This window comes from Sinocyclocheilus rhinocerous, unplaced genomic scaffold (assembly GCF_001515625.1).
Source record: "Sinocyclocheilus rhinocerous isolate Xijiao unplaced genomic scaffold, SAMN03320098_v1.1 scaffold1201, whole genome shotgun sequence".
In the NCBI taxonomy this organism is placed as follows: domain Eukaryota; kingdom Metazoa; phylum Chordata; class Actinopteri; order Cypriniformes; family Cyprinidae; genus Sinocyclocheilus; species Sinocyclocheilus rhinocerous.
This window is the reverse complement of record NW_015654059.1, coordinates 1,448,528-1,461,554: the sequence shown is the minus strand read 5'-3', so window position 1 is coordinate 1,461,554 and position 13,027 is coordinate 1,448,528. Positions and strand designations below refer to the sequence as shown.

General features: G+C 36.9%; 2 protein-coding genes across 7 annotated transcripts in view; one reads left to right on the top strand and one right to left on the bottom strand.

Annotated features, from left to right (window-relative positions):
- The window catches only part of LOC107716731 (creatine kinase U-type, mitochondrial-like), an 11,814-nt gene extending 9,920 nt beyond the window's left edge, over positions 1-1,894 (bottom strand). Inside the window, exon 1 of one of the 2 annotated variants that reach the window (XM_016523269.1) lies at positions 1,648-1,894. The gene's annotated coding sequence lies outside the window, so the exon portion shown is untranslated. Of the gene's footprint in view, positions 1-1,309; positions 1,447-1,647 lie in introns of those variants that run through there. The other variant, XM_016523268.1, reaches the window with a different exon arrangement.
- Positions 1,895-6,277: 4,383 nt separating this feature from the next.
- LOC107716658 (putative adenosylhomocysteinase 3) lies at positions 6,278-11,647 on the top strand. Of its 5 annotated transcripts, none has more exons than XM_016523155.1 (17): positions 6,278-6,488; positions 7,211-7,322; positions 7,439-7,582; positions 7,675-7,775; positions 8,350-8,452; positions 8,572-8,666; positions 8,986-9,092; positions 9,207-9,323; positions 9,410-9,473; positions 9,590-9,678; positions 9,764-9,834; positions 9,928-10,022; positions 10,124-10,222; positions 10,522-10,590; positions 10,872-10,950; positions 11,065-11,185; positions 11,282-11,647. In XM_016523155.1, exons 1-17 carry the CDS (start codon positions 6,468-6,470, stop codon positions 11,286-11,288), a joined length of 1,494 nt encoding a protein of 497 aa, XP_016378641.1. In that variant the 5' UTR covers positions 6,278-6,467; the 3' UTR covers positions 11,289-11,647. The 5 variants fall into 5 exon arrangements, with proteins under 5 accessions (XP_016378641.1, XP_016378639.1, XP_016378643.1 ...); XM_016523153.1 differs by having other exon boundaries at positions 6,278-6,545; XM_016523157.1 differs by lacking the exon at positions 10,522-10,590 and having other exon boundaries at positions 6,278-6,545.
- Positions 11,648-13,027: the final 1,380 nt, after the last annotated feature.

The following is a 13,027-nucleotide window of genomic DNA, read 5'->3' as shown; positions in this document are numbered from 1 at the left end:
TAGAAATTTAGAAAAGTAATCAAAAAGTAATCAGAAGTAATCAGTTACATTACTTTAATAAAGTAATTGAAAAAGTTACACTACTATTACTTTTTAAATAGGGTAACTTGTAATCTGTAACCTATTACATTTCCAAAGTAACCTTCCCAACACTGGAAACAACACACGCCCGTCTGCAGCATGCGCATGCGCGCTAGGGATTGGCTGATGAGTGACCCCGTTAATTCTATGGTTATTTAGTTATAGGTTGAGATTTTTTTTCCTGTGGTGTGATACTATGAGTTAGTTTAATTGCACAAAGGAGCCTTACAAGTTCACCTTAGACTGGTCTTTAAGTTATCCTAAGAAGGTTAAAAATGCTAAAATACATCATAAACCGATGGTTCTTGGTTCTGTTATGTTATATAACTCATTTTAACAGCTTGACTATGTTCGTTTATAATTGCAAACAAATGCATAAGCAAGTATATTTGCTTAAATATGTTTTCGGTCTTGTATCACCTTCTAGAAGATTTCCACACAGTGGCTAGTGAATTTAACCCATTTTACACAGCATTTCACATTAATGATTCAAATTGCTTTTCAGTTTGATGGGTCTGAATCAAGTTGTAGCTATTTTAAATATAAGTAAAAGTGCAGATTGTTTTAACAGCATGTGAACATTTTAATAGGTGTGCTGTAAGTCACATGACCAGATACACTATTTGATGTCTGTCTCAAGACTCCATAAAAGGAAACACTTAAAATATGGAATACAGATACAAGGACCATGTTTGCTGTAATATTTAAGGTCTGTTATTCATATAATATTAAGATTCGTCACGATCACTTGTCAGCAGTCAGATTTATGACCAGTCTGAGAACCCCCATATTGTCATTCTCTTGTCTTAAAAAACTTATATAAAAACATAAAAGACTTACTGTTTGTTTCATATGTGCTCATATGAAACAAACAGAATGGGAATAACTGGGTTAACCTACATTCATCATAAGCCTGAATCATGCCTAACCATTAAGACAAGTTCATAGCATTTACTGGTTTTAGTTGGGATTAAAATCCTGGTTTAAACCGTTCCACTAGGATACTTTGCGGAAATCATGTGAAATAAACAAGAGAATTACCGAATTAGTGAACTGCAGACTTTGCATAATACAGGGATATTTCTACTGAAATGCAGTGCAAACGTGGAATGTCTGAACAAGCTTGTCATTCACCAAATGTCAAAGCACTCTAGCAATGCTGGAAAATGAATGATACATTACATTGCTTTATGAACTGTCAAGCATATTTGAAATGAAATTCACATACCAGATACTTTTAATCCGCCGAAGTTGGTCTTATTTTCTGAAGTACAGTAGGAACCAGGTACAAGGGCAAAGCTTTTACTTTCTTCAGTGCAGTAGAGCAGAAATAGGTGTGTCCTTCTTTATTACAGTGCCATGGCGTGGTTGAGACTTCCTTTTGTTTGACCTGCCATACCCATAACACTCAAGCGATATTTCTACTGAAATGCAGTGCAAACGTGGAATGTCTGAACAAGCTTGTCATTCACCAAATGTCAAAGCACTCTAGCAATGCTGGAAAATGAATGATACATTACATTGCTTTATGAACTGTCAAGCATATTTGAAATGAAATTCACATACCAGATACTTTTAATCCGCCGAAGTTGGTCTTATTTTCTGAAGTACAGTAGGAACCAGGTACAAGGGCAAAGCTTTTACTTTCTTCAGTGCAGTAGAGCAGAAATAGGTGTGTCCTTCTTTATTACAGTGCCATGGCGTGGTTGAGACTTCCTTTTGTTTGCCCTGCCATACCCATAACACTCAAGCAGCACGGTGCCATTCATTCATTGGCTGGCTAATGCTGCCAAATGTTTCCTGGGAACAAAATCAAGACTGGATTCCTTATCTGTGTCCGGTGTCATCAGAGCTGGGTATGAGATAATGAAGCCACAATCAGTTCAAAGATCACTGTGACGATGGGATAACTGACACGTCCCTTTACAGCCTACCTTACAACACTATTACCTTGATGTCATTAAAATCAACTAAACAATGTAACAAAGAAAATCCCCACTATGCAAAAGAGTAACAAAACAACATTCAGCTTAAGGCCATTATTGTCTTTATCATTTGTATTGTTTAATAACTGATGAATATCTAACTGTTGAACTGCAAGGCCCATGAAGTCTTAATGGAAAGCGAAAATGGAAACTACTAACAAATACAGTTAAAGCAAGAACTTAAAATATATGTAACACCTAAACTTCTTTCTTCTGTAACAAAAATTGTTTTTTTTTCAGCACAATTTTTTTTAAAAGTGGATTAAAGTTCTTATTGCTTATTCTTTTGACTTATTAAACAATCAGTTCTGTAGGTTAAATCGATAGCTAATATAAAACTACTTTTATAGACATTGAAGTAGTTTTTCTGCATTTATATATATAGGCGTTATATATAATATATATATATGTTTGTTTATAGCAGAATAATTCCAACAGAGGGAGCAGTGAGACAGTTTATAAAATTGTTTAGACCCATGTTAATGGGGTTTATGGCAGTTTTATTTAAGAGCTTTTTCAAACAGCATTAAGATCGTCTGCACAACATGCATGTTATAAAAGCCTGAAAATTTGTAAAACGTATTTTCAAAATTTCACCCTAAACCGACAAAGAATCCAATTCCACAGTTCCAAACAGCAATGAATTAACTCACCACAAGGCGGCGTTACTTTCCCTACTTCCGCTGGAATGGTTCCGCATTCACCGGATATGATGAGCGGGAAAGCAGCTATCCATTGACTTTGATTTCATAACAAAAAACCTAGGTTGTTTCTAAATTAGGTTATCAAATAATAAACAGCTTGGTAACCTAAGAAAGCTGCATTCAGAACATGACAAAATAAAATGAAAGACATTTCATAAATATCTTATTTCAACTAAATTATAAATTAGAAATAAAAATCAAGAGAAAATTAAACAAATATATTATAATCTACTCTTTTAAAATAATGGAATAATTACTTTAGAATTATATATATATATATATATATATTTATTTTGAACATTCATCCTATAGTGGACAGAATGGTTCACCTAATTATACAACCACCCTTATATATTCCTAACTAATCTTTTTTTTTGTTATTGGAGGACTCTTGGATATGTCATATTCTGCCTATATGCACTGGTTTTCAACAAACTATATGTGTCTCATCTGATAATCTTATAGCCTTGATTTCATCCAAAAATGAATGTCAGGACATTCTATAAGGATTGATGAAAGCCTCATCTAGTGGCAGCTAGGAATCAATAAGCCATGAAAGGTAGAAACGGGCAGCTACTATACTTTTAGACAACCACCTTACAATTGAGAGATTTATGGATCTGTCAGTGTTATCTAGAAAAATGTCCATCTTAAATCTGTTAGAAGTTAGCGTTATAGCAATTAAAATCCAGCTTGTAGCTACACTTTTAAAACGAAAGCAAAAACCTGTTAAATGGAGCAACCTTAATCTCAAGAGACACATGATTTCTGTCACTCTGTATTTAGCCAACACAACAGGCGAGTTTCCTGTAAACAGATCTTTCCTCAAACGTTGTATTACTTTAATGATAGTCTGAAAACTCATGGAAATAAAAAAAACACCACTATTATAGCTATATTTAAGTGATAATGTCATACACAAGCACTAATTTAAAAGTGAATCTGAACTGACAAGTGAATATAAGTATATTAAATAAAAGGTTTTGTTTACCTCAGATACTTTCAAGCAAAGTGAGTCAACTCATTGCTTACTTAAACAAGTTTGGGGTCAGTAAAAAAATTTATGTTTTTGAAAGAAGTCTCTTATGCTCATCAAAAATAAAATGTATTTGCTCAGATAAAATGTATTTGCACACTAAAATAGTTATACTGTGAAATATTATTACAATTTAAAATAGCTGTAGAGGCAAATTCAGATAAATTGGGATACTTTTTGCCATTGAGATGACTGGGAAAAAATTTCCCAATTAACCTGAATTTCTATTATAAAATGTAATTTATTCCTGTCATGGCATGGCTGAATTTTCAGTATCATTACTCCAGTCTTCAGTGTCACATGATCCTTCAGAAATCATTCTAATATGCTGATTTCTCCTCAAGAAACATTTCTTATTATCAATATTAAAAACAGTTGTTATGCTTAATATTTTCATATAAACGGCGACACATTTTATTCAAGATTCTTTGATGAAAAAAGTTCAAAAGAACAACTTTGTCAGCCAAGAAGAATAATATAAGAATAATATTACAGTATCAAACAGAAGTAAACCAAGCCCAAGGGTATAAAACCTCTCCTCTACCCCCATGCCATTTACTCTCTGTTTCCACAATCAGTTATATGAAGGCAATGTTTACACACCTTTAAGACCCGTTTGTTCAAAAGAGCAACTGTCTGTAACCAACACTAAAGACATTGACATGGACAGCAGTCTCAACAGCAAACCAGAGATCCGGTCTGCAACTCCACCATTGGAAGACGACGATAGCATGGAAGAGAGTAGCCATAATGGTGAAGCTGCAATTTCCTCTGCTCTGGAAACAGCTGGAGATGGAGATTCCTCACAACCGCCAACAATTAGCTCCAAGTTATTGAGAATGCTGGAGGCAGCTACAAACCGGCGACCTGCGCTCCTAAAAATGCAGAACAGCGAGGAAGTGTTCGATGAAAATGTTGGAGCCGTCATTGAAGCGCCAAGAACAAAAAGAGTAAGTGCCACTGAAGCTGAATAAGTACAATGGGCATTAAAGTACTGTTTAATGTTGTACATTATGATGTAAGAACAGACAAAATTTATGACATAAATGCAATGAACTAATACTGTAAGTCTCCCTTGTCAACATATTACTGTGTTCCTGTTTCAAAACTTGGCTGGCAACACAAAAGTGATGTCAACCTTTGGGAAAGAAGAATCATGAATCTTAGAGTTGTTTGGGTTCTTTACCACCATTTGTCCTTGAACAATGTACTCGATCCCAGGTTTCTTCAACAGGAATGTCCCTAAAGCAATAGAGCTGTCAATTTCCTGTTTTATACCAGATTTAGAAGGGGTTAAATGTCTTTTCTGGTCATTGGAGAGCATAGAAGTGCTGAGGTCAAACCTTGGAATGGGATACCCATGAATCTGAGAGTTGTGTAGGTTCTTTACCAGCAATTTGTCCTTGAACAAAGTGCTTGATCCCTTCAATGGGAATGTCCCTAAAGCAACAGAACTGTCAATGTTCTGTTTTATACCCGATTTGCAAAGGGTTAAATATATGATTTGGTCATTGGAGTGTATATAATTTAATTAATTTATCAGATGCTTTTATCCAAAGCGACTTACAGTGCATTCAGGCTATACATTTTTTACCAGTATGTGTGTTCCCTGGGAATCGAACCCATGACCTTTTGCACTGCTAACGCAATGCTCTACCACTGACAGGAGCACACAGTGCATTCAGGCTATACATTTTTTACCAGTATGTGTGTTCCCTGGGAATCGAACCCATGACCTTTTGCACTGCTAACGCAATGCTCTACCACTGAGCCACAGGAGCACTACAATAAAAGTATAGAAGTGCTGAGGTCCGACTTTGGAAAGGGAGACCCATGAATCTGAATGTTGTTGAGTTCCCTTGCTTCCAGGTTGTGTCAAGGAGACGGTCTCTGTGAGAAGCGAACTGCTTGTTTCTTACAAGGTGGGGTAAGGATACATATCTGGGTATAGTAACCTAAATGTGCTGGGTTTAAACACCAAAAAGCCTTGAATCTGAGAGCCATTTAGTTTCCTTACCTCCACTTTGTCCTTAAACACTTGACCCCAGGGTGTGCCAAAGGAAATCTCTCTGTGAGAAGCAAACTGTCTCTTTTATACCACATGTGGTAGGGGTAAGTTTCTGGTTTGATAAACTAAATGCGCCGAGTTTAAACCGCAGAAAGCATAAGCCTTGAATTGCCTTACCTCCATTTTGCCCTTGAAAGAGGCACCTGACGCCAGGTTGCTCCAAGGGGACTGTCCCTTTAGTAAGAGAACAGCAAGTCATTTTGGATAAAACGCCTGCTAAATGAGGTGTAACCGAATAACCTGTTCTTGATTATCATTAACAACCCTGAACAGAGACGTGGGCTGAACACAGACCAGTGCACTAAAACCACACAGTAGCAGCTCAGTGGCACTTGGCCAGAATTAATAAATGACTTGTGGGAACTTTTGTGACCTCTCAGACTTTAATCATTGTCGAATCATGTAAGCGGACAGAGAACTCTGGATTTATTGTAAAGGCTTTGGTCTCACAGTGTAGGATTTCATCGGACAGTGGATCCATGCTTCTCTAGCCTGCTCATTTAACATCATGGCATGACAATTACTGTTGTGGCTCAGCCTTTAAATGCTTACGTGGGAGTTATTCTACGCATTTCTCAAGAGGATCAGACACCATGAGGAAAGTCTACAGCTTGGTTAGTCTCACTAAAAACAGGGAATCAAAAGATGCCGTGTTATCTCTTAACATCAAGGTATTTCTAATCTGTTTAGATGGAAGTTGCGATCTATCTATTTGCTTTTTTGTTAGGTCATAAGACTTAAAACTGCGGCACTGAAACAGATATAGTCCTTCTTGTGGTTATAATTTTTTTTTGTTATTGGTAGAAGTTAATTTAGTAATTTTGAACTGATGTTATATTGGTTTACTGAATATGACAAAACAATTTCATTCATAACTCTATAGTAGATTGTGAAAAGATTTGTACTATCCTGGTGCTCAAGATCATTTTATTCAATTTTTATTAAATGTTATTTAGTTTTATTTTATTTGCTTATATATTGGAGCAGTGTCAGCACCTTTGTTTAAATATAAATGCATTTTAGTAGACAATGCGACTACTAGTGCTTACCCTAACAAACAAACACATAAATATTTTGCTGTGCTTAATTTCAAGTTTTCTTTCTTTCTTAAATGTGTAAGTTAGTGAGCAAGTTACTGTATATTTGGTCTCTAAGATCTCTTGCCTGTACCTGAAATTTATATGTTTCTGTGCATGTAATGCTATTTCAATATTTCTACCATTAGAGTCTAAAAGCATTATAATTATTCTATTATTTTTTCTGCAGGAAAAGGTTACATTATATAAATGACATTATATTAAATATACAAAAAAAATATATATTTTTTTTTCCTTAGCAAATCCAGTATCCTGAGCAGACGCGAGAATTCGACAGTCGATTAACAAAGACGGGACGCCGCTCCCTGTCCCACTCTATTTCTCATTCCTCTACAGACAGTAACAGCTCAGGTAGATGCCACACAAATTCTATCAAATTGGAAAATGTATATTTTTGGCCGTTCTTTGTATTTTCATCGCAATCTTTGATCCCAATTTCCATTCTTGTTTTGTTTCTCATTTTTCAGGGGGTTCAGATGCAGAAAATCCAGAAGATGTGGTCTCTCCTCGAGACATGCAACAGATTAACTCTACAGGGAACAGGGACTTCTGCATCAAAAACATCAAACTGGCAGGCTTTGGTCGTCGAGAGATAGAACTTGCCGAGGATGGTAGGCATAGAGTATGGTTATAAAACAGGAAATATGCATTGTACAGTATATAAAAAAAGTAATAAATATATATGTACCTTTATTAATTAAAGAGATGACTGCATTGATGGCCTTGAGAAAAGCTGCCCAGGGTGAGAAACCATTGGCAGCGGCTAAAATAGTGGGATGCACCCACGTCACGGCCCAGACAGCTGTAAGTGTCATCTGTACTCCCTTCACTGCATTTTGAATCTATACTGTATCGTGCTGACAGAAAAAAAAAACTCATACAGAAACAAAACCTGTTTTACAAGGTCATGAAACATGAAACCCCCAACACCTCCCATATCCCCCTACCTCAGCTGATTATACAATATAAAAATACATAAATATAAGTAATAATAAATACATATTTAAACTTTACAAAATACAGTATTTAAAAATACAGTTTAAACTACTGTTGTACTGTTTGGGGTCAGTAGGATTTTTTAAAAGAAATTAATATTTTTATTCAGCAAGGATCCATTAAACTGATTATAATTGACAGTAAGGACATTCATAATATTACAAAAGGTTTCTATTTCAAATAAATACTGTTCTTTTGACTGTTCTCTTTCTATTACCACAAAAATATTAAGCAGCACAACTGTTTTTACACTGATAATAATACATGCTTCTTGAACACCAAATTAACATTTTAGAATGATTTATGAAGGATTTTGTGACACTCAAAAGAGGAGTAATGGCTAATATATATACACATATACATATATTTTTTTACTCAACAGGTGCTGTTTGAGACTCTGATGGTGTTAGGGGCTCAGTGTAGGTGGGCAGCCTGCAATATTTACTCCACTCAGGATGAAGTGGCAGCTGCTTTAGCAGAGCAAGGTAAAAGAAACTCCTAGTCTAACTGTCACAAATTTTTAAAGTAAAAGATTCAGATTTGAGTTTTTTTGCATGTGATTATTTACCTTCTTTGATTTCTCCCTTGTCTTGCCCTCTGGCAGATTTTCCAGTGTTTGCATGGAAGGGAGAATCTGAGGATGACTTCTGGTGGTGTATTGATCGCTGTGTAAATGTGGAGGGCTGGGAGCCAAACATGGTACAATTGCCTTAAAGGCAGAGTAAGGGACGTTTTCCTCTTTTGTTTTTTATCCGCCATCTCTATCTTTCTGTCGCTCGGCTCGGCTAATGTCCGTCCCATGCACTGAACGCGCTCTCCTCCACATCACGAGTAGACACGCCCCTTATTGCTGATTGGCTACAAGTTTGTTTTGCGATTCGGCCCGAATCAGTTTTCTAAAGTGTTTTTGAAAAATCACTTACTCTGCCTTTAAGTGATATGGGACCGCTTTCGCTTCAAGGATCAATAGTGTCTCTTATCTTGTTTGTTTTCACCTTAATGGTCTTTTCTTCTTTAGATCCTCGATGATGGAGGAGATATGACACATTGGATATACAAAAAATATCCTCACCTCTTCAAGAAAGTCAAGGGTATTGTTGAAGAAAGTATCACAGGCATTCACAGGTTGAGTCACTTTCTAATCCTCGTTATTTGTCACATTTGGTGGAAAGATGATTACACTGAATTGACACTAGGGTTGTCAATTAGACACTAATGTTTTTGCATCACATATATCAGGCTTCATCACCTCTCTAAAGCTGGAAGACTATGTGTGCCAGCCATAAATGTGAATGACTCGGTCACTAAACAAAAATTTGACAACCTCTACTGCTGCAGGGAGTCCATTCTGGATAGGTAAGATAACAATGCAAGTATTTCTCCATTAAAGCACAGTATTTATATGATTAAACCTACTTTCTGTCTTGTTCCTATTCTCTCAGTCTTAAAAAGACCGCTGATATCATGTTTGGGGGAAAGCAGGTGGCTGTATGTGGATACGGAGAAGTACGTCTCCTGATTCAAATAAATTATGGTTTCTATTGTCAATATGCCACTTGAGAACAGTGTCCGTCACCTGCCATCTGTTTTGTGTGCGTAAGTGTAAATATTGGTGCCCACAGGTGGGAAAAGGTTGTTCTGCAGCTCTGAAAGCGATGGGGTCTGTTGTGTATGTAACCGAAATCGACCCCATCTGTGCTCTACAAGCATGGTAAGATATTAGTTATTTGAAAAACTCTCCATAAAGTTATATTTTCCACAGTATCACCCCTGACAGCCAATTGTATTTCGACTAGCATGGATGGCTTTCGATTGGCCAAACTAGGTGATGTTGTAAGACAAGTGGACATGGTCATCACCTGCACAGGCAAGTTGTGCAATATCCTAAATAAAACACAAGCCTTTGTTGTACAATTGCCTTACACTGTTTGCTTTGACAGCTGACCGTTTGTCTACACAGGTAACAAAAACGTTGTTGTGAGGGAACACATGGACCTAATGAAGAATGGCTGCGTTGTCTGCAATATGGGACGATCCAATACAGAAATCGATGTTGTAAGTGGCTGTAGGACACGATATAACACACGATTAGTGATGACAGTTGAATGCTTGCAATTTAATTGGTCGCATTTCTTGTCATTTGTCTGAATTTTCAGAACAGTCTGAGAACCCCAGAGTTAGTATGGCAACATGTGAGAGCGCAAGTGGATCACATTATTTGGCCTGATGGCAAGAGAATAGTACTCCTTGCAGAGGTGAAAAAAATAAAACATATTCACCTCATTTTTCATCATGTTAGGAAGCTATTTCCTGTAAATGTGCAAGATTTCTGATTCATTATCCACTAACTGTAAATCACTAGAAAAATAACAAAATGCAGTAAACGGTAAAGCTATTTGCGCTACAAACTAGTGCAAACCAATGGATTTAGGAACATATCCTACATTTGTAAATCAAGTTAAGCTATAATCTACATTTCCTCATTACAACCCTCATGGCTTATTGGTCATTAACGTTAGTGGCAAAGTTATTGTTTTACCCTGTTTGATTCCAGGGCCGTGTTCTTAATCTAAGCTCCTCCACTGTACCCATATACGTGCTTTCCATCACAGCCACCACACAGGTATGGAAGCAGTTTGCTAATACATTCATTTAAATTAGGTTTTAAGTTGGTAGCCTAAAGGCTAAAGTTCTTACACTTTTACTTAGCCTAAACATTAAAGACTAGCTGGGCAGAGCAATAAAACTTTTAAAAGAACATTTGCATTTAGTACGACACAATGTAAATGGAAGCATGACAGCCTTGGGCCATATTGGATTTGAAATTATTTTGTGGATAGTGAATGGATAGGTTGTCTCTTCAAATGTGTTGACATGTTTAGTTGTCTGTATACTTTTTAAAAGGCTTTGGCATTGATCGAGCTATTCAATGCTCCTGAGGGCCGTTACAAGCAAGATGTCTATCTTCTTCCCAAGAAACTGGGTAACAATGCAATGGACTTCCAGAATTCAATATTGTTCATCCATATTTCATAATGTACCAAATCATATTTGGATAAAATGACATCACGAACTGATTCACTATTTTGTATACCAGATGAGTATGTTGCAAGCCTGCATCTTCAGACTTTTGATGCACACCTGACTGAGCTTACCGATGAACAAGCCAAATACATGGGCTTGAGTAAATATGGCCCCTTCAAACCCAGTTACTACAGGTGATAAATGTGTTTAAATATTTGAATTAAATGATTGCATTTATTGATAAGTAATGTGAAACATTTAACACCTGCTTTGTGTTTTTCTGTTTTTAGGTATTAAGATCATGGAGAAGTCTCAATGTAACTCGTCGTCATTTAGAAGAAAACAGATGGATCTAAAGCTATGGATAGAAATAGATATGACCATTAAGGATCAGAGTGTACAAATGTAAAGTGAAATATAGCACTTTTTCCTCTTGCAATTGTACTGTAAACCATTTTAGAGGTGTCCATTCTGGTTGTATACAGCGTACATTATCATTATAACTTCCACAAAATAGATAAATACATAAAGGTAAAAGAAAATGCAACAAATTAACATAGTATGCTACAAGTATGTTATACACTCCCTTGCATAGTTCTCTAATAAAACTCTGTATTCTGCTATAGTTTGTTTACCTCAAAAAGATTAAACCTGACGGGCAAAAACACTGTTTTTGCTGTGATTGACACATATAACATTATTAAAACGCTGAACTTAACATTACACATGAAAACTGGAGACACAAACTGACAGTAGAGAATGGAAAAAGGGGTTGGTGAACTCACTTTGAATCTTCTGAACTCACTTTGAATCTTCTGATTTAGAAAGACCAGTAAGTGGTAAAGGGTAAGAATTATAGAGAACATCTTCTGTCTTTCACTTTTGAAGTAGGGAAAAATTCCTCAATGTGCCTCTAGATGGAGGTACTGTAGAAGAGAGTAAGGCTTTGGCAAACAAGGCAAAGAATGAGAGGGATATTTGCTCATCTAGTGACAAGAATCTCGTTGGATCTCAAGTGGTTTGCAAGACTCCTAGGTGTCCAAGTAGTCTAATAACGGTATTTCAAAGCAGCGCGAACCTGTGCTTTCTGAAAGCTGTAGCTTTGAGTAAACAGAGTTGTGGTTTTCATGTGCTACCAAAGCTTCCTTTTTCTGTTACAAAATGTAAGTCTCTTACAAATATGGGTAACAAAATTTTTGTTTACTACTGATAAGCTGAAGTGAAGGTTTGGTAATAAGAATGTCATCATTTTGTGTAATATTACTCTATTTTATTATATGAGAAAATGCTTGTATAAACAGAGAGAAATCAGGGCTCGACAATAAGGACTGCCCGATGGCCGGGGCCAGCGTGAAAGACGCTCGGGACAGTTGATGAATTTGTCACTGGCCGAATTTGTCACAGTTGACAAACTGCCATTGACAAATTGCCGTCACTGTTCACAATGCGCAAAATATTGGAAGAAAATAATAAATATTGAATTGGGGGTAGGGTTTATATGAATGTATCTCTGAGGGGAACTGACTGTTTTCAGAAAAGTTTACATGGCGTTTTCTTTTAATTTTGCCTCTGTATAATGCATTTAAAATAGTGTTAATACCCGCAGCACTGCTTTGTTTACAGCTGTAACAAAGGAAACGTCTCGGTTACGTATGTAACCCTTGTTCCCTGAAGGAGGGAATGGAGACATCACGTTGGTGACCGACAAATTGGGAACTCGCTTAGAGAGACCAATCCACTTCGAGTGTAAACTAAACGAGCCAATGCACATTGGCATGTGATGATTGCATCCAGCTGCCGCTGATCACAGCGTGAGCATAAAAAGGCAGCTGGTGCAATGCATACCAGGTTTTTGCTGAGGAGTCGAGTCGGTGACCCGGCCGCTCAGCGGTGGTACAGCAGCCGTGGCGACGGGACGTGACATCTCCGTTCCCTCCTTCAGGGAACGAGGGTTACATACGTAACCCACACGTTCCCTTTCAGTCATTCACTCTCGACGTCACGTCGGTGACCGACGAATTGGGATCCCTACCAAA